The sequence below is a fragment of the Oncorhynchus nerka genome, linkage group LG7 (assembly GCF_034236695.1).
Source record: "Oncorhynchus nerka isolate Pitt River linkage group LG7, Oner_Uvic_2.0, whole genome shotgun sequence".
NCBI classification, from domain to species: domain Eukaryota; kingdom Metazoa; phylum Chordata; class Actinopteri; order Salmoniformes; family Salmonidae; genus Oncorhynchus; species Oncorhynchus nerka.
Window position 1 is genome coordinate 26,177,319 of NC_088402.1, and position 25,689 is coordinate 26,203,007.

Sequence of the window (25,689 nt, forward strand, 5' to 3'; positions counted from 1 at the left end):
TCAAACTTTATTGCGTTTGCCAGCAGCTCTTAGCAATGCTTGCTTCACAGCGCTGTTTCTGACTTCAAGCCTATCAACTCCTGATATTAGGCTGGCAATACTAAAGTGCCTATTAGAACATCAAATAGTCAAAGGTATATGAAATACAAATGGTATAGAGAGAAATAGTAGACGCATCATAATTCCTATAATAACTACAACCTAAAACTTCTTACCTGGGAATATTGAAGAACTGGGAATATTCAACCACCAGCTTTCATATGTTCTCATGTTCTGAGCACGGAATTTAAACGTTAGCTTTTTTACAGGGCACATATTGCTCTTTTACTTTATTCTCCAACACTGTGTTTTTGCATTATTTAAACCAAATTGAGCATGTTTCATTCAATATTTTTGTAATTGTCATTAGAACAAATATGGAGTGTGGAGTGAGTAGGGCTCTGTGCCAGGTTTCTGCCTGATGGTATATGGTTGTTGTAAGCGGTGTGTAGATCTCTGATCTCTGACTTGCTAGTTCCTGCAAACATGTGATTGAACACATTGCCTGGGATTAACAGTCACATCGGCACCAGTGTCTACTTTGAATTTCACATTTCTGTCCATCACTTGAATGTCAATCATCGATGGGTCACCTCCTGCTGTTATTGTTCCTAGGATAATGCTATCATCCTCTTCTTGAACCTCATTTATAGCTCTTGATGACATACACACATGTTGATAATGTCCTTTTTTCCAACAGGAGCGACACACTACTTCATTAGCTGTACACTGTGCTCTTGGATGTGTAGGGATTTTGCCACAGTTTCAACACTTTGACTGCTTTTTGTCATTAGCATTTTCATGGCTAGCTTTCTCATGCTGGACTTTCTGTTTCTAGTGGCTGCCTTTCTCCATAACTCTATGCACTGAGCATGCCTATTTGTTGTTACTGTGTCACCTCGCAATCAATTTAGCTGCTTTTTCACTTCAGTTTGCCTTACCATCTCAATGACTCTCTCTAGCATGAGATCTTTATCTAGCTTGATAGTTTCTGACAGACGCATGTCTGCTAACCAAAAGACTAGCCTGTCTCTAATTAGTTGTCCACAGTGCTCTGGAAACCCACAACCTTCTGGCCCGCAGCCCTGTGTGCAAATGTATGCTTGATACGAAAATGTGGTTGGGGGTGCCGTATGGATAGTGTGACGCAATTGCAAAGCCTCTGGAGGCATGCTGAGCTCTGTAATTGAGCTCTGTACCGCATCACCGTGTGCCTTTCAACATTTTTAACAATGCAGAGGTCTCTGTATAGCTCCGCATTGACATGATTGGTTGACAGTAGGTGAGGGCGGGAGTTCCTGTATAAACACAAAATGTATTCCTTGACAACTTCCTTCACAATAGCTCTTTGCCTCTCTGCGAAGCTCAAGAAGTATGAATGCTCTGACTTCTGCAGAGGTCATATCACCATAAACGCCGCACGGCCAATGCAGATGTCGGATTGACCGGGCAGAGACTTTAAAAAGGCACTGCATGGTCAATCCGACATCTGAAGTGGCCATACAACATTTACTTTGATGCAGCCTCGGGGCTTTCATACTTCTTGTGCTTAGCGGAGCAGAGCAATTGTTAAGGAAGTTGTCAAGGAAGTGAGTGTGTGTTTATACAGGATGTACTGCCCCCACCTACATTTTAGAGGTGGACGGCGATTCAGTAAGGAGCTTAATTTGGCCTCTGCATGCCTCCGGAGGCTCCGCAATTGCTTCACATCTTCCAGACGAAGCCTCTGTCTGACCACATATTCGGATCAAGCATAAATTGGCTTTAAGGCTCTGGTCTGTCCAAGAAGTGAGGGTAAACGGAAGACATGTTCTCTGCTATCCACTTTGTTTTAATTATTATTTTGGTTATAGGGAAGGGTCACTTGTTTTTTTTTTTTCAAGCATTCAGGGAGGGTTTAGATCAAATATTTTTTTTGTTGAAGGGAAGTCCATCCATTTTAATTTCAGAAAAATCAGATATTCTCCATGTAACCCTTATTATAAATAATGTTAATTCCCTTACCTGTCTGCATGGAAGAAAAGCAGTTACATAAAATATTTCATATCACACCCTCATGTGCTCTCTTTCTCTGCAATAATAAAAGATCTAGCTCTGTGGGTGGGAAGACAGTGGTGAATGCAAATGAGGTTATGTCTCTTTGAGAAAATGAGACGGATGTGTGGGAGAGTGCCCTTTAGATCATATCTGTGCTGCATTATCGTCTTCTGTAGGCTTTGTTATGTAACTGAACTTCTAAAAAGCATATACTTTTTAATATTAGAGAGAGATCAGTCCCTTATTTTTTCCCTAATTATAAAAAATATATTGCATTTGCTCAAGGTCAACATACATACTGAATACATGTACCTATGTGAATATATTCACTCAAATAAACTGACCTACACCAACATAAACTTGATATATTTAGCAAAACTTCTTCTTTGTCAAAATGTACTAATATCACATACTGTATTACATAGGCTATGTTCTGTGTGGTACTGTAGGATGCAGTTGAAAAAGGTTAGTCACAATGGGTGAGTGGGCTATTAGTTCAACTCTACAGGTAGCCTGAGATGTGATGGTGGGCAGCTTTCACAATGGACCTTTCCATGGAAGATTGACCACAGTCTGTGACTAATGACACCGGTGTAGTGTCAGAAAGTGTACCAGTGCATTGAATGTAGAAGGAGCATGTGCTTTCTTACTTCTTTCTGTACCCTTTGACAGAAAACACAAATTGGCCACCATTATGGACATGACATTTAATTAGAATTTTAAATGGGATTAATTTGTAAATCTTAACTGCCTTGTTGAGTTTTCTAAGACCAGTCCTTCTGACTTCAGAGTCTGGAATGGCTCTCTGGTTGGCACTCTGTGTCCTTCTCAAACACCCACAGCCACACAGCCCCTGAGTGCCGCCCCCTTCTATTACAACGGTTGGATTTTCAAATCAGAACAACGAGAGGTCTCAACATTTGAGAGAACCAATCAAACGCGTCACACAATTTCTGAGCGACTATTGCATTAACTAACACCCTCTTATCCAGAGCAGTGTGGTCACAGCTCTTTTGAGATGTGTAACTTGGTGAAAAAAAGTGCATGTTCTAATTAATTTAAAAAAGAGAGAAAAAACCTATAGAAAGTGCCTATTAAGTGCCAAATAAAGTAACAGCGTTGACCATAACAGCTTTGAGATTTAATCTGAAATCAGGCATAAATGGGCAGCAGGTAGCCTAGCGGTTAAGAGCTTTGGGCCAGTAGACTAATAGTCGCTGGTTTAAATCCCCAAACTGAATAGGTGATAGATCTCCTGATGTGCACTTGAGAAAGGTATTTAACCCTAATTGCTACAGGGTTGCCATCAATAATGTCTGATCCCTGACTATGACCCCAGTCTCAGAGGGTGTCTCAGGGGGAGTGGGATATGCAAAAAACACATTTCCAATCCACACATGTATAATAAACACAAATAAGACAAATGTAAGCACCCAACTAATTATACATCTATTATTATTATACATCTATTTGTGGCAGGGGAAATGGAAGCTTGTTATGTGCAACAGGAAGGGGCAACTGAATTTACGCTTCACAATTGTTTTTGTAATTGTTGAAACATTTCTAGCATGTCTATCTATGCGTACCAGGGTTGACGTGTTGTGCTCGACCCACTCAGTTTTCCACCAGAAAACACCAGACATTTTCCAAAAAGAGTAGGACCAGCTCACCTGCTTTTACATTATAATTTGACAATTAGATGTTCAATGTTTCTTTTGAAAATAATATTAAAAAGGAATAGTTTCACCATTTTAAAACTAGTCCAGTTCACCTAACAGAGTTGAAAAATGTTGGGGTTAAGTGAATTACAATCTTCCTGGAAGTCAAAGGAGGTACATGGAGAGACATGTCAAAATGCTGCATTTTGGCACTTTAGCAAGTCTTTATTCATAATAAAACCGTATTCATTGAATTCTCCATGTGGTCTATATTAAAGGGCACTTCATTGAATATAACAGGCATTTGGTTTCTATTTCTACTTAAAATATTGAAGGGACGCAAAAGTCCCTCATTTCGTGGAACAACCCAGCAGATATTCACACAGTTAACATATTATATAAATGAATACATTTCGCAATGACTGAAGATGGAATTAGGTTTAGTACAGAAAACATTTATCACAGTGGGCTATTTCCTCCAACAAAAATAGCTTGGCCTGGCAATATGCCCCTAAAAATAGTACATTCATGTGATGCTATTTTGTTTCCATTCGTTATCTCCGTCCCTCAAATATGCATGTTAGTACACATACAGTTGAAGTCGGAAGTTTACATACACTTAGGTTGGAGTCATTAAAACTTGTTTTTCAACCACTCCACAAATTTCTTGTTAACAAACTATAGTTTTGGCAAGTTGGTTAGGACATCTACTTTGTGCATGACACAAGTAATTTTTCCAACAATTGTTTACAGACAGATTATTTCACGTATAATTCACTGTATCACAATTCCAGTGGGTCAGAAGTTTACATACACTAAGTTGACTGTGGCTTTAAACAGCTTGGAAAATTACAGAAAATGATGTCATGCCTTGAGAAGCTTCTGATAGGCTAATAGGCTAATTGACATAATTTCAGTCAACCTGTGGATGTATTTCAAGGCCTACCTTCAAACTCAGTGCCTCTTTGCGTGACATCATGGGAAAATCAAAACAAATCAGCCAAGACCTCAGAAAAAAATGGTAGACCTCCACAAGTCTGGTTCATCCCTGGGAGCAATTTCCAAATGCCTGAAGGTACCACGTTCATATGTAAAAACAATAATACGCAAGTATAAACACCATGTGACCACACAGCCATCATACCGCTCAGGAAGGAGACGCGTCCTAGAGATGAACGTACTTTGGTGCGAGAAGTGCAAATCAATCCCAGTACAACAGCAAAGGACCTTGTGAAGATTCTGGAGGAAACAGGTACAAAAGTATCTATATCCACAGTAAGACAAGTCCTATATCGACATAACCTGAAAGGCCGCTCAGCAAGGAAGAAGCAATTGCTCCAAAACCGCCATAAAAAATCCAGACTAATGTTTGCAGCTGCACATGGGGACAAAGATCGTACTTTTTGGAGAAATGTCCTCTGGTCTGATGAAACAAAAACAGAACTGTTTGGCCATAATGACCATCGTTATGTTTGGAGAAAAAAGGGGGAGGCTTGCAAGCCGAAATACACCATCCCAACCATCAAGCATGGGGGTGGCAGCATCATGTTGTGGGGGTTCTTTAATGCAGGAGGGCCTGGTGCACTTCACAAAATAGATGGCAACACGAGGAAGGAAAATTATGTGGATATATTGAAGCATCAGTTGGGGAGTTAAAGCTTGGTCGTAAATGGGTCTTCCAAATGGACAATGACCCCAAGCATACTTCCAAAGTTGTGGCAAAATGGCTTAAGGACAACAAAGTTAAGGTATTGGAGTGGCCATCACAAAGCCCTGACCTCAAACCCATTGCACATTTGTCTGCAGAACTGAAAAAGCATGCGCGAGCAAGGAGGCCTACAAACCTGACTCAGTTACAACAGCTCTGCCAGGAGGAACGGGCCAAAATTCACCCAACTTATTGTGGGAAGCTTGTGGAAGGCTACCCGAAACGTTCGACCCAAGTTAAACTATTTAAAGGTAATGGTATCAAATACTAATTGAGTGTATGTAAACTTCTGACCCACTGGGAATGTGATGAAAGAAATAAAAGCTGAAATAAATCAATCATTCTCTCTACTATTATTCTGACATTTCACATTCTTAAAATAAAGTGGTGAACCTAACTGACCTAAGACAGGTAATTTTTGCTTGGATTAAATGTCAGGAATTGTGAAAAACAGAGTTTAAATGTATTCGGCTAAAGTGTATGTAAACTTTCGACTTCAACTGTAGGTTGCATCCCAAATGGCACCCCATTCCCTACATAGTGCATTACTTTTGATCAGGTTGTTGACCATTGTGTGGGGAATCTGTTCCACATAGAAAAACTGCCACTTCTGCCACCCATGTTCATTAGTGAGGTATTTCTGTTCACAATGACAAAAATATACCTTGACCTTTTTCATTAGGTGATGTGTCATAGCTGAACACAGTGGTAGCCATCATGATTTTAGGCGCACAGGCATGGGTTAAAAATAACCCACACGCAGCATCATATGAATTCACATGTATCTTCTCTTAGCAGACAATGGGGTGCTGTGACTCAATTTATTGCAGTAGCAAGAATTCCAACTACTGTACAGTATGTTGAGTATATCTCCATTAGATAAAACTCCCATAGATACAATTCCCATAGTAGCTTATCTTACTTAACCTGATGTGAACCTCAAATAGCCAAACACATTTTTTTTAAAATTAGAAACATGTAGTATTTAGAAATGTAGGAACCTGGAAACTTGGAACCTGGAAAATAATAAGGAAGTAGAAGGCAGACTCTATCCAAAGTCAAGATTTACAGGATACAATTCCATTGGGAATAGGCCTTTCTTAGTTCGCATAAATGCAATTCAGTAACAATCAAATATGGAGTATTCTGCAGGGTGCATCTTATACAATTTACGATAGAAGACCAGTATGCAATTTCATGTTTCGTTTTCATTAAAATGGGTTAGGGTTGGAAATTGGATTTATACTCTATGGATGGGGGAAAAAAAATAATGCAGGCTATGCAAAACATGACTGCAATCACCCTAGTGTAGCTTTGAACTATGCTATATAATCTTCGATTTTCAAACTCATCCTGCCTCAATACCCCAGGCAAGTTCAAAGTCTGTTTGGCTTGAAAATAAATGGTTTAGTAATTGCAATGGGAGATCTGCATGGGAAAGCCCAGTCGGCAGTGGATGGGCGCAACGTGACCTGACAACAAGGAACCTCCGGGAAAACTGTCAGTCCCAAACTATGTGCAAAGGAAAGATCTTTAGGGGGTGCACGACAAACGACGCTTAAAATATATACTATTTTAGACACGGTTTCAGTTGTAAATATGGTCTAAACTTACTTAATATACGTTTGAAATATATTTTAATAAATATGGTAAAAAATAAGGCCCTGGTGATGTTGTTTTTAGTAATTTATTTGGTCGTAGTTTAATCGTCGCATACCTCCCGGAGATGACATCCTGTGGTTGGGAGGCGGAGACGGGACCCCCGTTGACGTCAGTTGGCCTGTCTGTTTCCTGCAATAGAAAGTGAGAGAGGGAGAAGCGACAAAAACAGACCTTTACCCTTAAGGTGTGTTACACCAGAAATCCTTGACAACTATTAAGACCTCACTTGTAAGTATATATATATATATATATATATATATATATATATATATATATATATATATATATATATATATATATATATGTATGTGAATTTAGTTTGTGGATATTTTTTTGTCGTAAATGTGGTTGAAACTTTGGGCTGCATGCATGTGGAAGTGTTCTGGGGTAGTACTCTCACTGGGCGATCGTGTACGCTACAACGCCTGACGCCTGTCGGGGACGTTCTTGCTGGTTCGGCTAGTTATTTGTATTCAATGTATTCACCGTTGTGTTTCTTTTAGCTCACGCCTGTGCTTTCACGTTTGCAAAGAAGGAATGTCAATTTTTGGGATCAAACAAGTTAAGCTTTCAGAACCGTCGTTGCTTACCATAGAATCGTTGTTTTTGTGTAACGTTATACGTCTGCAGCATTCGAATGTAATGTTGCTGTCTTGCTTGCTACTGAATGTGCCTGTCTATTGCGCCAATAGGTAAGCCTGATCTATTGCCATTTATCTGATACATTAGCCATTTTTCTGATACATAGATATTGCGCAACAGATGAGAAAGTGTTCAAAAATACTGTCGCATATTTGTTGTATTAGGGAAGTGCCGCCGTAGTGTTGCAGAGAGCGAGGGGTTTTCCCTGACTCCTCCCTCAGTTAAAGCGCGTTCATGTGTTGCTTGTGCTACAGGCATAACATACGCTATAACCCAGTCATTGTTTTTTATTTAGACTGCATTCCCTCACAATAAGATGCGACTGTTGTGATGTAACATGTATTGTATAAAGACATTGATGCATGGCTACAAGGAAACAATGTTGTTCACCTGTCTTAGATGTGTCACTTGAAGCCACCGTTATTGGTTGGATAGATAGAGGCATTTGATTATGTCACAGGGGTTTGGCTATTCAGTGTTCATATTTCACAATGAAGGACATCATGTCCATTGTTTTTTTACATGTTACAATGTTGCTGTAAATGTTGTTACAATGTTGCTGTAAAATGCTGCAAGGTGACTGGAAGGAATCCTCCTAGGTGTGTGTTGAATGAGGCGTAAGTCTGTCGTCAGGGATTTAGAGAGAACATTCTTTTCGGACAGCTATAGGACTAGGCCTACTGCAACATTTACTCCGCCGCTTATTGTGGCATCCTCATCAAGCTGTCAGTTTCGGGGTGTTTCCTCAAAAAATGCTCAGCTGACACGCGCGCCGCACACGCACGTCTCGCTCTTCTCCAAATCACCAGCATCGTCTGAACTTAAGGTATTCGACCTGTCCTTCGTTCTCCCTGGGAGGCAGGTGGGAGCTTATGAACATGTTTGATTGTATGACTTTCATTGTCGTTCTTACTGGGCTCTGTGACCTGGTGCATGCGCTGTGTACATTACTGCCGATATATTTTGCGAGCTCAATGATGTCATTGCTGTAGCAGCGCACGTGTACCAGTATATGGTAAAAAAAAAAATCCTACGGCTGTAGTAACGGACTGTTATGTAACATTGGCAAACGGAACAGACTGGATGTTGGAACAAAATGTACAGTGGAAGGGATTGATCTAGGAAGATCATGTAGGGAATTATCTATAAGCATAATACAGTATATGCTATGTAAAATGCTTAGTCATTTTCAATACATTTATTGTTATGTATAGATAATGTATAGACTAGAGCAATGTATGTGAATTTCTATAGATCATGTCTATAGAAATGTATCGGGAGGGACTGAGGGAGCTCTGCTGATCATTCATTCTGCTTGTTCTTTTCTTTGCCTTGGGTTTTTGAAAGGTCAAGATTTGATATAATATAGCTTCAACATACTGCTGATGGTGTCTGCTGATGTTTTTTTTGCAGAGCTCAGATTTGCATGAAGTCTAAAATTAGTCCATTTTCATCCACTGTTAAAAGGGTATCATTAGCAGCAATACAATAAGATTAAACAGATACTATACAGCTATGAGATCAAGATGCCCTTTCAGTGTTTGCTTATGTCGGATGGTGATGCAATGATCTAATGCATGTCCACTTTTATAAGAAGATCCGTCTGATTGTAGCCCGCTGCCCGCGTAAGCACCCTGGAGCGCTGACTACCCGTAGCCAGACACAAGGCCTTATTGTTTGCGTCTTTCGTCATCTGAAACGTGTGTGTCATCAAAGCGAAGGGCAGGGCAGTGTATCTGACCATCAACTTGTCAATCAGTTGTGTACCAAAAAAACAGCCATCTCCTCTTGGTTTAGATCAGATTATAGATAGCCACTCCAGGTTTATATTTATATGGAGAGAGATGCATTCACATCTCAGTTGCTCCAGAACTCACCTGATATCGGTAGAGGAGCACCCTGTCAGTGGTGCTGTATTGGATATTATGCCATGCCATCAAACTTAGCAGGAGCCTCCCTATGGGTAACATATGTTGACAAGACGTTGATAACCTTCTTTTCAATGTATTGTGCTCACTGGGCTTTGTTTTGTGTACGTTTGGACTGGAACAAGAATGTAAGCCTTGTACGTTTGGACTGGAACAAGAATGTAAGCCTTGTACGTTTGGACTGGAACAAGAATGTAAGCCTTGTACGTTTGAACTGGAACAAGAATGTAAGCCTTGTACGTTTGGACTGGAACAAGAATGTAAGCCTTGTACGTTTGGACTGGAACAAGAATGTAAGCCTTGTAGGTTTGAACTGGAATTAGAATTTATACTGTGTACGTTTGGGCTGGAATAAGAATGTAAGCCTTGTACGTTTGAACTGGAATTAGAATTTATACTGTGTACGTTTGGACTGGAATAAGAATGTAAGCCTTGTACGTTTGGACTGGTACAAGAATGTAAGCCTTGTACGTTTGGACTGGAACAAGAATGTAAGCCTTGTACGTTTGAACTGGAATTAGAATTTATACTGTGTACGTTTGGACTGGAATAAGAATGTAAGCCTTGTACGTTTGAACTGGAATTAGAATTTATACTGTGTATGTTTGGACTGGAATAAGAATGTAAGCCTTGTACGTTTGAACTGGAATTAGAATTTATACTGTGTATGTTTGGACTGGAATAAGAATGTAAGCCTTGTACGTTTGAACTGGAATTAGAATTTATACTGTGTACGTTTGGACTGGAACAAGAATGTAAGCCTTGTACGTTTGGACTGGAACAAGAAAGTAAGCCTTGTACGTTTGAACTGGAATTAGAGTTTATACTGTGTACGTTTGGATTGCAATAAGAATGTAAGTCTTGTACGTTTGAACTGGAATTATAATTTATACTGTGTACGTTTGGACTGGAATAAGAATTTAGACCATGTACGTTTTGACTAGAATAAAAAATTTAGACAGTGCAAGTTTGGACTGGAATTAGAATTTAGACAGGGACAACTGTTAAACTGACAGACGCAACAACAGCAGTGTCCTTTCTGATTCTTGCCAAGTGAGAGGACGGGAGACTGCACACAGACAGCCATAGACACACACTCACACACACTTAGTAAGAAGATAAGGGCTGCTTAGTGTTTATTGATCTATGGTGTGTTGAGCTGACACTGACCCTCTCTATGTGTGCTTTGTAGATGAACCCAGAGAGTGTTCGTGGTCCACCTGCATTAGAGAATTGACAACCTTTCAGAAGATGTGTCAGTGAAACAACCAACAAGAAAAGATGCCGCGAACCAAGCAGAACAACCCGAAGAACCTTAAAGGTAAGTTGCCAACCCGAATTGCTGCGTTTTAAATGTCTGTGTGTGTAGGCCTATGTCATGTCATGCTACTGTGTGTTGTGTTGTTACATTTTTGGAGGGCATGTAATGTGTATGTTTTTATTGATTTGATCAAACTCAGGACTCCCTGTAAATTGTTAATAAGTGTACTATCCTGGGTAAACAAATGAAAGATCTTTAAAAAAACAAAGGTCATCTTAGTTCAGACTTTAATTTAATATTCAAAGGTGAGAGATGGAGGGAGAAATAGATCGAAGGGATCACTGAGCCATCTGTCCTCCCACAGTCCCCTAGTCCCTTACAGACTGCTGTCCACACTTGCCCCCTACCCACTTCTCTGTCCACACTTGCTGACCAAATGTCTATAGAATCTGCTGAGCTGTGGTTGTCCACTTTCCTTTTGTGATTTTTTTCGTTTTGTCTTTTGTTACACAATTGTCTTCACTATTAGTGCTTAGTTTTCCAATCTGTGTGTGCTGTGGAACCTATAGGAAACACCTAGAATCAATCTGTGTGTGCTGTGGAACCTATAGGAAACACCTAGAATCAATCTGTGTGTGCTGTGGAACCTATAGGAAACACCTAGAATCAATTGTGTCGTTCTATGGTGGAAGCTCCCTTTATGTCGTTGGGGTCCATATGTTAGTGTGTAGGCTATAACGGCTTATGTTTACAAGTGCATGACTATTAATCAAGAACAGAGCTTTTCTTCGACTTTATCATTTGCCTTTGATAGGCTAATTATCGAACAATTATGCGTTATCCCAGAGGCGAAGTGTCTGTCAGAACCTAAGGCATGTACACTAGTAATGGATTTATTTAGATGTTTGTGTGTGTTTCTATTTGTGTTGCATGCAAAGTCCATAAGAATAAAATTAGAAAGAAACGTACTTTGCCAATGTCGGCAATCAGCGACCAGTATTTGAATGTTTATTTATTATAACACCCCCACCCACAAATTTAATGCTTTGAGCTTACTTGGCCAAACAACGTAAATAATTTAGTTTTATAACAGCAGATTGCCCAAAGGAGGAGTGTGGGATAGTACATTTCCCCAGCCACATTAGGCCAGTTACTGTTTTAGAGTGAGTGGAAACGCCCAGTTTTATTAGTAGCAGGGCTAGGCAGAGGTAATGTAAATGTCATGTAATGTGGGTATATCCATGCCAACTGTCCATATGTGGTCTAAAGGGTGGGGTTGGGGCAACATCATTTTTATGAGCTGTTAGAAAGTTAGGATCAATCAATGTGAATGAGCAAATTCAGAAGAAGAAATGTCTGTCACCTAAAGGCAGGACCTAATTAAATAAGGAATGGAAGGAAGATTGATATTTCCTCCATTGTTTCCTCTGGCAAAGTATGGATTTTGTTTTGTTACACATGCAAATACTGCAGTGAACAAGGATGTCCTGTCCCGTTCTCTCTGATGCATTCCTCTGTTCGTCTTACCCCATAGTCCCCTCAAATACAGAGTAGGACCTGAATTTGATCACCCCGTTGCAGGAGAAATTTCCACTTTGAAATTTCCGACTTGATTTTCCCTTACAAAAAATGTTTCAACCCCTACAAAAATACCCATGAATTTTAATCCATATAATAATCCACATTTCCTGATGCTGCAGGATTATTTTCCTGCTGTACAAAACTGGCTCAAATTTAGATCCAACATCTGTAGTCTCGCTCTCTTTTGCCATCTGAAGTTACTCAGTGTAGTTTCAATAGGAGCTCAAGGAAATGAGATGATCAGATATATTAAAAATAATAGTTATTACTTGGTGCCTGTAGATGTAAATCCACCATTACAAATAGTATAAGAGTATTTTACAGCTTCTGGTACTTTATATTGAATAGACATGGGGTCGTTTACAGCTTCTGTATTGTGGCTTTTGACCTTTGACTTGTTTCATCACCTCTCCCCCTCTGTGCTCAGGGGTTAATTAGTCAGACAGGAAATGCTATGCTGCTTAGTGCGTGGCGTGGCATGCTATCACAGGCAAACTCACATTCTGCTGAAGTGAGAGTCATACCACTTAGATCCTTGTAACGTTCTTCTTGGGAACCCCACACACCCTCCTCCCATTCCATTAAAAAAAATTGTGTGTGATTATGAAGGCATAAGTTTCAAGTTTTAATGTCACATGCACCAGTACAGTGAAATGCCTTTCTTGCAAGCTCTAACCCCAACGATGCAGTAATCAATAACAATGTAATACTGAAAATAACAAAGTAGAACCAAAACACAAAATATATCAAAATAAGAAGAACACGATAAAATAAGTAAGCGTACTATATACAGGGTCAGTTCCAGTACCATATTTACAATGTGCAGGCATACTGGATCGATAGACGTAGCTATGTATAAGGGTAAGGTGACTAGGCATCAGAATATATGAAGAATATATATGTGTGAGCAAATGATGGAGTGAGTTTTTGTATGTATGTTGGAGTATCAGTGTGCATAGTGTGTAGGGCCCTGTGAGTGTGCATAGAGAGACTGTATTTTATTGTTATTTTTGCACTAAGTTAAACTCAGATAATCCGTGTAGCCATTTTCTTAGCTATTTAGCAGTCTTATGCCATGGGGATAGAAGCTGTTCAGGAGCCTGTTGGTATCAGACTTGCACTAGTACAGCTTGCCGTGCGAAAGCAGAGAGAACAGTCTATGGTTTGAGTGGTTTGAGAGTCACGATTTTCCAGGCCTTCCTTTCACACCGCCTGATATAAAGGTCCTGGATGGCAAGGAGCTCGGCCCCAGTGATATACTGGGCTGTCCACACCACCCTCTGTAGCACCATGCGATTGGGGGCAGTGTTCTTGCCATACCAAGCAGTGATGCAGCCAGTCAAGATGCTCTCAATGGTGCAGCTGTAAAACATTTTGAGGATTTGAGGGCCCATGATAAACCTTTTCAACCTCTTGAGGGGGAAGAGGCGCTGTTGTGCCTTCTTCACAATTGTGCGGTGTGTGTGGACCATTTAGTGATTTGGACACAGGAACTTGAAGCTCTCGACCCGCTCCACTGTTGAGGGAGAACTATGGATCTGTTGGGATCGTCTATGGATCTGTTGGGGTGGATATTGACCTGATTAAAGACTTTACTCACATCGGCCTCGGTGAGTGAGATCACCCAATCTTCTGGGTCGGTGGCAACCCTCACACCTTGCACAATGTTGTTATTGTCAAAGCATGCATAAAATGCATTGAGTTCATCTGGTAGAGAGGCATTTTTTGGCAGATCGAGGCTGGGTCTTCCTTTGTATTCCGTAATGGACTGTAGCCCCTGCCACACGCGCCAGGTGTCGAAGCCTGTGTAATATCATTCCACATTATTCCTATATTGTCCTTTTGCTCGTTTGATGACTCTGCGGTGGTCATTTCAGGATTTCTTGTACTTTTTCTATTCTCAGCCGTAGCCTCGGTTGTCTGCGATAGCCCTGTGTGGGGTAGCCCTATCTAACCTCAGTGTTAATCCATGGCTTTTGATTGGGGAAGCAGCAAAATGTAACTGTCGCCGAAGCATTTCCTAATGAAGCCGGTGATGGAGGTGGTTAGCTCGTCAATGTTATCGGCAGAATCTCGAAACATATTCCAATCAGCGCTAGAAAAGCAGTCCTGTAGCATAATCTCTGATTCTGGAGACCATTTCTCAACGGAGTGAGTCACGGGTCATTTGTGTTTCACTCTTCTGCTTGTAAACAGGAAGCAGGAATACGGAGTCATGATCTGATTTTACGAATGGCAAACGAGGGAGAGCCTTGTATACTTGCTTGTGGGTTAAACAGTGGTCTAGGACATTTTTGCCCCAAGTGGCGAGGGAGATTCGGTCAGAATTACAGAAAGAGCCCAGGGCAGATAATCCGGAATTGAGGGAAGTAAGTAGTTCTATCCTAGGGATGTAGTGTACTTGCCTACTAATGTTATGTAATATGTAATGTTTTGTGTGGACCCCAGGAAGAGTCTTTAGCAGTAGCTAATGGGGATCCTAATAAAGTACTAAAATACTCCCCAAACTGACTCTTGCCATCACATGATAATGCTCAGACCTCAAGGCAACGTTACTGTATGTAGCCTGACAGAATTTTTAATTTTTTTAATTGAACCTTTATTTAACTAGGCAAGTCAGTTAAGAACAAATTCTTATTTTCAATGAGGGCCTCGGAACTGTGGGTTAACTGCCTGTTCAGGGGCAGAACGACAGATTTGTACCTTGTCAGCTTGGGGATTTGAACTTGCAACCTTTCGGTTACAATGACGGACTACCAAAAGGCAAAAGGCCTACTGCGGGGAAGGGGTTGGGATTAAAAATAAATGAAGTAGAAACGCACGTCACGAAAGAGAGACAACACTACATAAAGAGAGACCTAAGACAACAACATAGCATGGCAGCAACACATGACAACACAGCATGGTAGCAACACAACATCAAATCAAAATCAAATGTATTTATATAGCCCTTCGTACATCAGCTGATATCTCAAAGTGCTGTACAGAAACCCAGCCTAAAACCCCAAACAGCAAGCAATGCAGGTGTAGAAGCACGGTGGCTAGGAAAAACTCCCTAGAAAGGCCAAATCCTAGGAAGAAACCTAGAGAGGAACCAGGCTATGTGGGGTGGCCAGTCCTCTTCTGGCTGTGCCGGGTGGAGATTATAACAGAACATGGCCAAGATGTTCAAATGTTCATAAATGACCAGCATGGTCAAATAATATTAAGGCAGAACAGTTGAAACTGGAGCAGCATCACGGCCAGGTGGACTGGGGACAGCAAGGAGTCATGTCAGGTAGTCCTGAGGCATGGTCCTAGGGCTCAGGTCCTCTGAGAGAGAGAAAGAAAGAGAGAATTAGAGAGAGCACACTTAAATTCACATAGGACAGGAGAAGTACTCCAGATATAACAAACTGACCCTAGCACCCCGACACATAAACTACTGCAGCATAAATACTGGAGGCTGAGACATGACAATAACATGGTAGAAACACAACATGGCAGCAGCACAACATGGTAGCAGCACAAAACAGGGTACAAACATTATCGGTCACAGACAACAGCACAAAGGGCAAGAAGGTAGAGACAACAATACATCACGCAAAGCACCCACAACTGTCAGTAAGAGTGTCCATGATTGAGTCTTTGAATGAAGAAATTGAGAAAACTGTCCAGTTTGAGTGTTTGTTGCCGCTCGTTCCAGTCGCTAGCTGCAGCGAACTGAAAAGACGAGCGACCCAGGGATTTGTGTGCTTTGGGAACCTTTAACAGAATGTGACTGGCAGAACAGGTGTTATATGTGGAGGATGAGGGCTGCAGTAGATATCTCAGATGGGGGGAGTGAGGCCTAAGAGGGTTTTATAAATAAGCGTCAACCAGTGGGTCTTGCGACGGGTATACAGAGATTACCAATTTACAGAAGAGCATAGAGTGCAGTGACGAGCACCCTTAACTGCCGATCTATAAATTATGTCTCCGTAATCTAGCATGGGTAAGATTGTCATCTGAATCAGGGTTAGTTTGGCAGCTGGGGTGAAAGAGGAGCAATTTACGATATATCTAGACTTGGTTTCCTCTAACTTTAGCTTGCATCTTTGATATGTGCTGAGAGAAGGACAGTGTACCGTCTAGCCATACTCCCAAGTATGTGTACGTGGTGACTACCTCAAGCTCTAAAACCTCAGAGGTAGTAATCACACCTGTGGGGAGAGGGGCATTCTTCTTATCAAACCACATTACCTTTGTTTTGGAGGTGTTCAGAACAAGGTTAAGGGCAGAGAAAGCTTATTGGACACCAAGAAAGTTTTGTTTTAGAGCGTTTAACACAAAATCTGAGGAGGGGCCAGCTGAGTATAAGATTGTATCATATACATATACATGGATGAGAGAGTTTACCACTGCTTGAGCTATGTTGTTGATGTAAATTGAGAAGAGCGTGGGGCCTAGGATCGAGCCCTTGGGGTACACCCTTGGTGACAGGCAGTGGCTGAGACAGCAGATGTTCTGACTTTATACACTGCACACTGTGAGAAAGGTAGTTAGCAAACCAGGCCAAAGACCCCTCAGAGACACCAATACTCCTTACCTGGCCCACAAGAATGGAATGGTCTACCATATCTAACGCTTTGGCCAAGTCAATAAAATAGCAGCACAACATTGCTTAGAATCAAGGGCAATGGTGACATCATTGAGGACCTTTAAGTTTGCAGTGACACATCCATAACCTGAGCGGAAACCAGATTGCATACCAGAGAGAATACTAAAGACATCAAGAAAGACAGTCAGTTGATTATTGACAAGTTTTTCCAACACTTTTGATTAACAGGGCAAAATAAAAAAATAGGCCTATAGCAGTTAGGATCAGCTAGATCTCACCCTTTAAATAAAGGACAAAGCGTGGCTGCCTTCCAAGCAATGGGAACCTCCCCAGAGAGGAGAGCCAGGTTAAAAAGGTCAGAGATGGTCTTGGTGATTATAGGGGTAGCAACCTTAAAGAAAACCCAGAGACGTTTAAGGAGCTCCTTTAGCACCTCGGATTCAGTGACCGCCTGCAGGGAGAAACTTTGTAGCGGGGCAGGGGAAAAAGAGAGAGGAGCATTGGAGATAGGGGATTTAGAAGGGGTGGGAGATGAGAAAATGTTGGATGGGCAACGAGACATGGCTGAGTCAAATAGGAATCCTGACTTAATGAAGTGGTGATTTTTAAAGAGCTTTAAAGAGCTCAGCCATCAGTAATAACCACATCGTCAACTTTAAGGGACATGGGCAGCTGTGAGGAGGAGGGGTTATTCTCCAGGTCTTGAACTGTTTCCAGAACTTCTTGGGGTTAGACCAACAGAGAGAGAACTGCTCGTTAAAGTAACTAACTTTGGCCTTCCGGATAGTCTGAGTGCACTTACTGTATTTCTCATTTACCTGAACGAGAGCCAGTCAGCCTGAGTATGTGTGTACCGAGCCGTTCGCCAAATGCAATTCTTTAGGTGTAGTAACTCCCAGTCGAACCAGAGGCTGAACCTGTTTTTAATTGTCATTATCATTATGGGGGCATGTTTGTTAACAATATCACTTGAAATATCAAAAACAAAGGTCCAAGCATCTTCGACAGAGGGGGGGATCAAGCTGATTCTATACCAATATACAGAGGCCAGGTCATGAAGGAAGGCTTGCTCATTGAAGTCTTTTAGCAAGCGTCTATGACAAATCAGGACAGGTCGTTTCCTTGAGCAGCCATTACGAACACAGGCTGTTAAACAGTCATCTTTATGGTCATAACAGAAAACACCAGACTGATACCTATCAGGATTATTTGTGAGGATACCATCGAGGAGAGTGGTCTTTTCTGGGTGTTTGGAGTCATACCTTGAGGGATTGGTAATAATCTGAGAAAGATTTTGGGAGTCCCATTGCTTTAGGACTAGTTCAGGTAGTTTAAGCATGTCCCAGTTTAGGTCACCTAGCAGGAGAAATTCAGACTTAGTTTAATGGGCCAGGAGAGAGCTTTTGGCAGGTAGGGTACAGGCCGGTGCTGATGGAGGACGATAACACCCAGCAACAGTCAACAAAGAGCTATTTGAAAGTTTAATGCTTAAAACCAGCAAATCAAATTGCATTGATAAGATGGCTAGTAAAGTTATTTTTAGTCTAATACAATTAGTTAAATAAATGTGAGAAAAAATATCGAACTCCAGGAAAAAAAAACAGTGGCCATTGTGGAGAGGTTAGAGTCTGTTTGATTGAGTGTGTGGACAGGTGTCTTTTATACAGGTAACGAGTTCAAACAGGTGCAGTTAATACAGGTAATGAGTGGAGAACAGGAGGGCTTCTTAAAGAAAAACTAACAGGTCTGTGAGAGCCGGAATTCTTACTGGTTGGTAGGTGATCAAATACTTATGTCATGCAATAAAATGCAAATGAATTACTTACAAATCATACAATGTGATTTTCTGGATTTTTGTTTTAGATTCCGTCTCTCACAGTTGAAGTGTACCTATGATAAAAATTACAGGCCTATACATGCTTTGTAAGTAGGAAACACAGCCGATTTTGCAGGTTATCAAATACTTGTTCTCCCCACTGTACTCAGTGCCTCTTTGCTTGACATCATGGGAAAATCGAAAGAAATCATCCAAGACCTCAGAAAAAAATATATAGACCTCCACAAGTCTGATTCATCCTTGGGAGCAATACCCAAACACCTGAAGGTACCACGTTCATCTGTACAAACAATAGTATGCAAGTATAAACACCATGGGACCACGCAGCCGTCATACCGCTCAGGAAGGAGATGCGTTCTGTCTCCTAGAGATGAACGTACTTTGGTGCGAGAAGTGCAAATCAATCCCAGAACAGCAAAGGATCTTGTGAAGATGATGGAGGAAACAGGTACAAAAGTATCTATATCCACAGTAAAACGAGTTCTATATTGACAGAAAGGCCGCTCAGCAAGGAAGAAGCCACTGCTCCAAAACCGCCATGAAAAAGCCAGACTACGGATTGCAACTGCACATGGGGACAAAGATCGTACTTTTTGGAGAAATGTCCTCTGGTCTGATGAAACAAAAATAGAACTGTTTGGCCATAATGAAAATCGTTATGTTTGCAGGAAAAAGGGGGAGGCTTGCAAGCCAAAGAACACCATCCCAACCGTGAAGCACGGGGGTGGCAGCATCATGTTGTGGGGGTAATTTGCTGCAGGAGGGACTGGTGCACTTCACAAAATAGATTGCATCATGAGGATGGAAGATTATGTGAATATATTGAAGCAACATCTCAAAACGTCAGTCAGGAAGTTAATGCTTGGTCGCAAATGGGTCTTCCAAATGGACAATGACTCCAAGCATACTTCCAAGTTGTGGCAAAACATCTTAAGGACAACAAAGTCAAGGTATTGGAGTCGCCATCACAAAGCCCTGACCTCAATTCTATAGAAAATTTGTTGGCAGAACTGAAAAAGCATGTGCGAGCAAGGAGGCCTATAAACCTGACTCAATTACACCAGCTCTGTCAGGAGGATTGGACCAACATTTACCCAACTTATTGTGGGACGCTTGTGGAAGGCTACCTGAAACGTTTGACCCAAGTGAAACAATTTAAAGGCAATGCTACGAAATACTAATTGAGTGTATGTAAACTTCTGACCCACTGGGAATGTGATGAAAGAAATACAAGCTGAAATAAATAATTCTCTCTACTATTATTCTGACCTTTCACATTCTTAAAATATAGTGGTGATCCTAACTGACCTAAAACGGGGAATTTCTTCCAGGATTAAATGTCAGGAATTGTGAAATACTGAGTTTAAATGTATTTGGCTACGGTGTATGTAAACTTCCGACTTCAACTGTAAATAGTTTTGAAAATATTAAAAATCAGTGTTTAAGGCCAAAGTTCCCTCCATTTTCTTTTTGGCTTGAAGCTCTGTACTGACTACTGGTACCATGATTACCAACAATCATGTCAGTGAGGGAACCACCCATGTGTGTATTTGTCTGTGTGTCACCATGTATTCTCTTTAGGTTCTCACATTGGTCCTGTCAAGAGATACACAAGATTCTTTGTTTTATTGACTCTCAACCCAGCTGTATGGGCAGGGTGCAAACAGGTGAAGTTAAAACAGGGTGAAGCTCCGATGTGTGTGTGTGTGTGTGTGATGTCAACATGACAGGAATGCTGTGACGCAGTTTGCGGGTAGCAAAGCAGGAAGTCAGGAACTCCGGACCCCCATCCAGGTCTTCTGTTTATTTCAAACAGCTGGTTTCCAACAGCTTTGGCTTGGCAGGCGCCAGGTCACAACAGTAGTTCCCCTTGGTCTAGCCTGCCACTTCCCCCGTCACTGGCTGACAGATTCACACTCTATGGCCATCATACATACATTCACCATTGACACACATCTCCTTGGGATCTGCTTTTTTTTCTTGATTAAAAATGCAAAGTATTTGCTGAAAATGTAATTATTCTCCTTACCAAGTGTCCGTGATCTTGGATTTTTTCTTGTGTTGGATTATTTATGTCAGTAATCTTGTAAACTTTATGATGTGCAGACTGGTACTGTTCAGTTTATGTTGTGTTTGGTCGGTGTTGACTTGCAGTAGCATAGCACCTCAGCTCACCCCCTAGCTACCCTCACCTCATATTCCTTTTTATTGTGCCCCTGAAAATGCCCAGTCTTGTTAACCACGCCAGTTTTTATTATAGCACCGAGCTTGCATTCCTCCTGTTTTATAAAAGGTTTAATCTCACCAAGACTCAGTATGTCTGGACCCCTGCTTTAGCAAACAAAACACTGTCTGCAAAATGGTGAACAATTGCTATGCAGGGGTCCACACTTTAACAAGGTTTTACATTTGACCCCTTTATAGGGAAAAATACATTCAATCTCTGCAAACTGTATAGGCTATTGCATTAACTGGGTAATAGCTTAGGTTGATATAGTGTATGCTCTGTGTGTGTATAACGGCTCTGTTAGCCAGTTGAATATTTCACAAATACGGTAGTTTCTGACCATACCAACATCACCCAATAAGCACCCTATTCCCTATATATTACTTTACCCTATGGGCCCTGGTTGAAAGTAGTGCACTACATAGTATAGAGAATAGGATGCCATTCGGGATATAGTCTGTTAATAATCAACCCATGGATCTGCAATCAATGACTTCATTGCTGCCAGTGGTTACTGGTTAGGTATTTTGGGGTCAGAGTCCCTGGTCTAACTCACACAGTAAACTAGAGATATGGGATTCTCACTTGTTTGTGGTTTCAAGACTACAATAATGTGTTTTTTTACTTCCTGCTTGGTGCGTGTATTTACTGTATTTATTTAGGCTAGTCCCTTGTCTTTTTATGGTTTCAAGACTACAATAATGTGTTTTTTTACTTCCTGCTTGGTGCGTGTATTTACTGTATTTATTTAGGCTATTCACTTGTCTTTTTATGGTTTCAAGGACACAGCTTTTTTTCTTTCTGTAATGCATTTGCTGTAGTTAACTATTTATTTATTTACAGGATTTTATTTCGTTAAACAAAACTAACACTCAGAAGGGGGAAGGGTAACACGATATCTTGTCTCGATTTGGTCAAGAGGTTAAAGAGCGACTGCCTTTAAAAAGCAATGAATCCCTTTGAAAACGTCCTATGTGGTATCGATGTGTCAGAAACAGCTATTCTAGTGTCAAAATTTAGTACAACGTGTAAATACGATAATTTTGGTCATAAAGTCAGTCTTGTCGAAAATGGGTAAATGTCACATCCATGTGTCACAACGGGTTTTGATTTGACTGTTCATTTACCCACTAACACGGGGTGGACAGCTGCGGTGATTGCTCTCTATTCAATAGCAGTCTGTTTACATAAGACAACCCGTCACACACATTTTTTACTTGAGAAATGCTGCACCACACACCTTAATTGCAAAATTGCACAACTAATGCGTCTTGAGTTATCTTAGACTAATTCTGGGGATTTTTCAGGAAGTGAAATAGGCTTCTGCGTCTACAGTGTCTCATGGGGGACAAACATCATTAACCAAACGCGGAATCGGTCAGGAAACACCTCCAAGACTGAAGTCTAGTTTTTCTAATGAGCAACAGAAAACACATGTGCCAATCGGTGTGTTCAGTGGCTCTTTAAGAGTGCTCTGTGCTGCTGGTCTGGCTCCTCTCCTCTGTTAGCTCTGCCCTACCAGGCCTCTGCTGACTGCTCCCCTGTCCTGTCCTGATGCCCAGTGAACCCCTCTGAATTCCCAGCTCAGGGCCACCGGAGGGTCAGGGTCTGAAAAGGCACTATGGGCCCAGGTCAAAAGTAGTGCACTATAAAGGGAATAGGGTGCCATTTGTGACACAGTCTGGGAGATTCCCTTTCCCTCCATACTTAGGTCCTCCTCTCAGGAGAGGACCCCCATCCTGTAAGCAGTTAGGTCAGCTTAGTAAGCACTTTACCCAGGGCTGGATTGGAGCCTGGATTGGACCCTATATGTTTGACACCAGATTCTTAATATCCTAAGTAAATAGCCCAACAAGAATGCTCTATATTACTGGCCAGGTCTCTCTTGTAAAATAGGTCTCATGACCTCAATGAGACATCCTGGATAAATAAAGGTGAAATCAATCAAACTATATGTTGTATAGCATAGTGTCTGTCTGTCTACTGTACTTTGAGTTTAGCTCAGCTAGAGTCAACGGTGCGTTGAAAGAGCTAACACCCTGACTCCTGGCATGGATTTCTACACGTTGTGTCATGCTTAGGAAGCCAGTCCCTCTGTACTGTACCTCCTCCTTCAAATGAATGTGTTAGAAACCAGCAAGATTCACACAAAGGGAACTTGTGCCCCAGAGGCAGGAAGGACACAGGGTTTTAGCAACAGTAACTAGTACAACAGACAGGCTGGGACGGGTTCACGAACGTCTGTTTAACTTAGTGTTGACCTCTGAGAACGGGAGAAGCCTTTCACTTTGAGAGGAAAGAGGAAGGGATGGAGGTGAGAAAGACAGGGAGGGGACAAGGGAGACAAAATATAATTTTTATTGTCATATTTTGTGTGAATGAAATTGAATACGTTGAAAAAACACACACCGGCTGTTCACTCTGTCATCTGTAATATGGGTTAAATTCTAAGCCACCTCCTTTACAAGAGGGAAAAGGCAGTGTGTTTTACTGCTCTCTGTGTTTTCACTTCAACTGGAAGCCACCAAAGAGACCATAGCCAATGTGATAGATTTAGATTCAACAACGGAAAAGTAGACCTATGATTTCCAATATGTAGTTTAGCTGTAACTCTTGACAACATTAGAATACCTTTTTTCCCCCACCATTTGGTAGGGATTCAAACCATCAGGGGTGTCTCTCCAGTCTCCAAGAGCAGCTTGGGGGGGTGTTTTTTCTCTAAAGAGGTGGGAGTTCACTAACAAATCACCTAGCCTAGAGGAGAGGGCAGGGCAGGTCTGCTCTGATGACCTCTCCATTACCGGCAAACATATGTTCTTGAGGATGCACTTAACCAATGGCCAATTTCCAACAATCTCAGATGGCAGCAGTCCATTCAGGTAATTAGATCTTTTTGGATGTGAATTTCCAATGAAATAGGCCAGAACTCGTTGATAGTTACTTGGATAGGAACCCAACCCACGACTTGACTCTCAGGCCCTCGAGCTACGGTTGAGTTAACTTCGTACTAGTTCATTTATTAAGCTGTGGGATTGGAACGCTTGTGTTGTTTTCTTGTTCTCAGTTTTATATTTTCTCTCTCTCTCTCTCACTGTTTGAGGCCTGCTTTCTTTTATTCCTCCCACCTCCTCTCAAACCATGCACTCTTTTCAGACAGTTTCGGTTTGAATGTCTGTCAAAAACACTGCCTGTTTATCAGGCACTATATGGTGACTAATACCAGTGCTCACACCACCCACATGTCTGCGCAGAGAAGGCCCCGTGTGTGTGTGTGTGTGTGTGTGTGTGTGTGTGTCTAGTGTGTGTTGCCTGTGTCCTACTGTGAAGGCAGTGAAACATTTTATTTCTGTTCAGTCCTTCCAGTACTTCTCAGAATGTGCCATACCCTTTAAAATGGAACTCAAGACAGTTTATTAATTGATTGTCAACTGTATAATTTACTTGTCAGAGTTGAGACATCCTGTTTTGATGTTAAATCCATTTGAACTCGATCACCTTTTGACAGCACCTTTTTGGATTTGAACGAAACCTTCCATACATACTAGTGATGCACCGATATGTCATTTTTGGCCGATACCTGATATTTTCCTTGCCAAAAAAAACGATACCGATAACCGATGTAAATTTTTTTTGCAGCTTTTTAAGCGTTCTAGTACAGTTAAATAGTTAACACACACATGAATTCAGCGGTCTAAGGCACTGCATCTCATTGCAAGAGGTGTCACTACAGTCTGTATCACATCCAGCACAATTGGCCCAGTGTCGTCCGGGCCGTCACTGTAAATAAGAACGTGTTTTTAACTGACTTGCCTAGTTATATAAAGGTTACACACACACCAAAAATGTATTTTGTTGGCATTTACGTATGTCCCCATAATCAAAACCTATTTCTTTCACATTTGTTCAGTTGTTTCATTCTCAACCAGGATTTTTATGGAACACCGTTTGGGTCTTTGCATGTCAAAAAAGATACACGTCAAACAACACTATTTTGACGTGTCAAATAACCTTGTTGACCAATCAGGACATGAATATGACTGCACACCACATAATGAAACGCGTTCATACATTTTTTACGTAGTTATTACACACTGATTACACTATCACTCGTATCTCATATGTCACAACGATTCATTGCCACATGATGCTGGTAAAGTTGACTCGCGCACCTACAGTGCTGGTCACAAAATAAAGCTAGCTAGCTCATGGATGCAAACAATGTTCTTCCCCAAAAACTTAGCAAAACGACAATCTGTTTCAGTACCTCCAGTTACCTAGCTAACTATATAGCTAGGTGTCATCATCTAAAATAACCCTAATTTATAAGACAGTTTTTATTTGATTAAATGGTGGTCGGACTCATCTATGTGAAGCTAGCCACAATAAGGTTTAGCCACAATAGTGGACTTTGCGGTTAGCCGTCAAAATAAAAGTATTGCATAATTCTACTATTTGTATTAATTTGCATCACTGTCAATGACGTATTTTTACTTTTACTTTGAATGCAAACCGCAAATTCCACGATTGTGC

General features: G+C 41.2%; 1 protein-coding gene across 1 annotated transcript in view; it reads left to right on the forward strand.

Moving 5' to 3' along the window:
* The first annotated feature begins 7,228 nt into the window (after positions 1–7,228).
* Positions 7,229–25,689, forward strand: part of LOC115131383 (zinc finger protein 40-like) — an 87,490-nt gene continuing 69,029 nt past the window's right edge. Inside the window, 2 exon segments of the mRNA XM_029663071.2 lie at positions 7,229–7,332; positions 10,867–10,995. Coding sequence (XP_029518931.2) covers positions 10,956–10,995 — 40 coding nt within the window. The 5' untranslated portion in view covers positions 7,229–7,332; positions 10,867–10,955.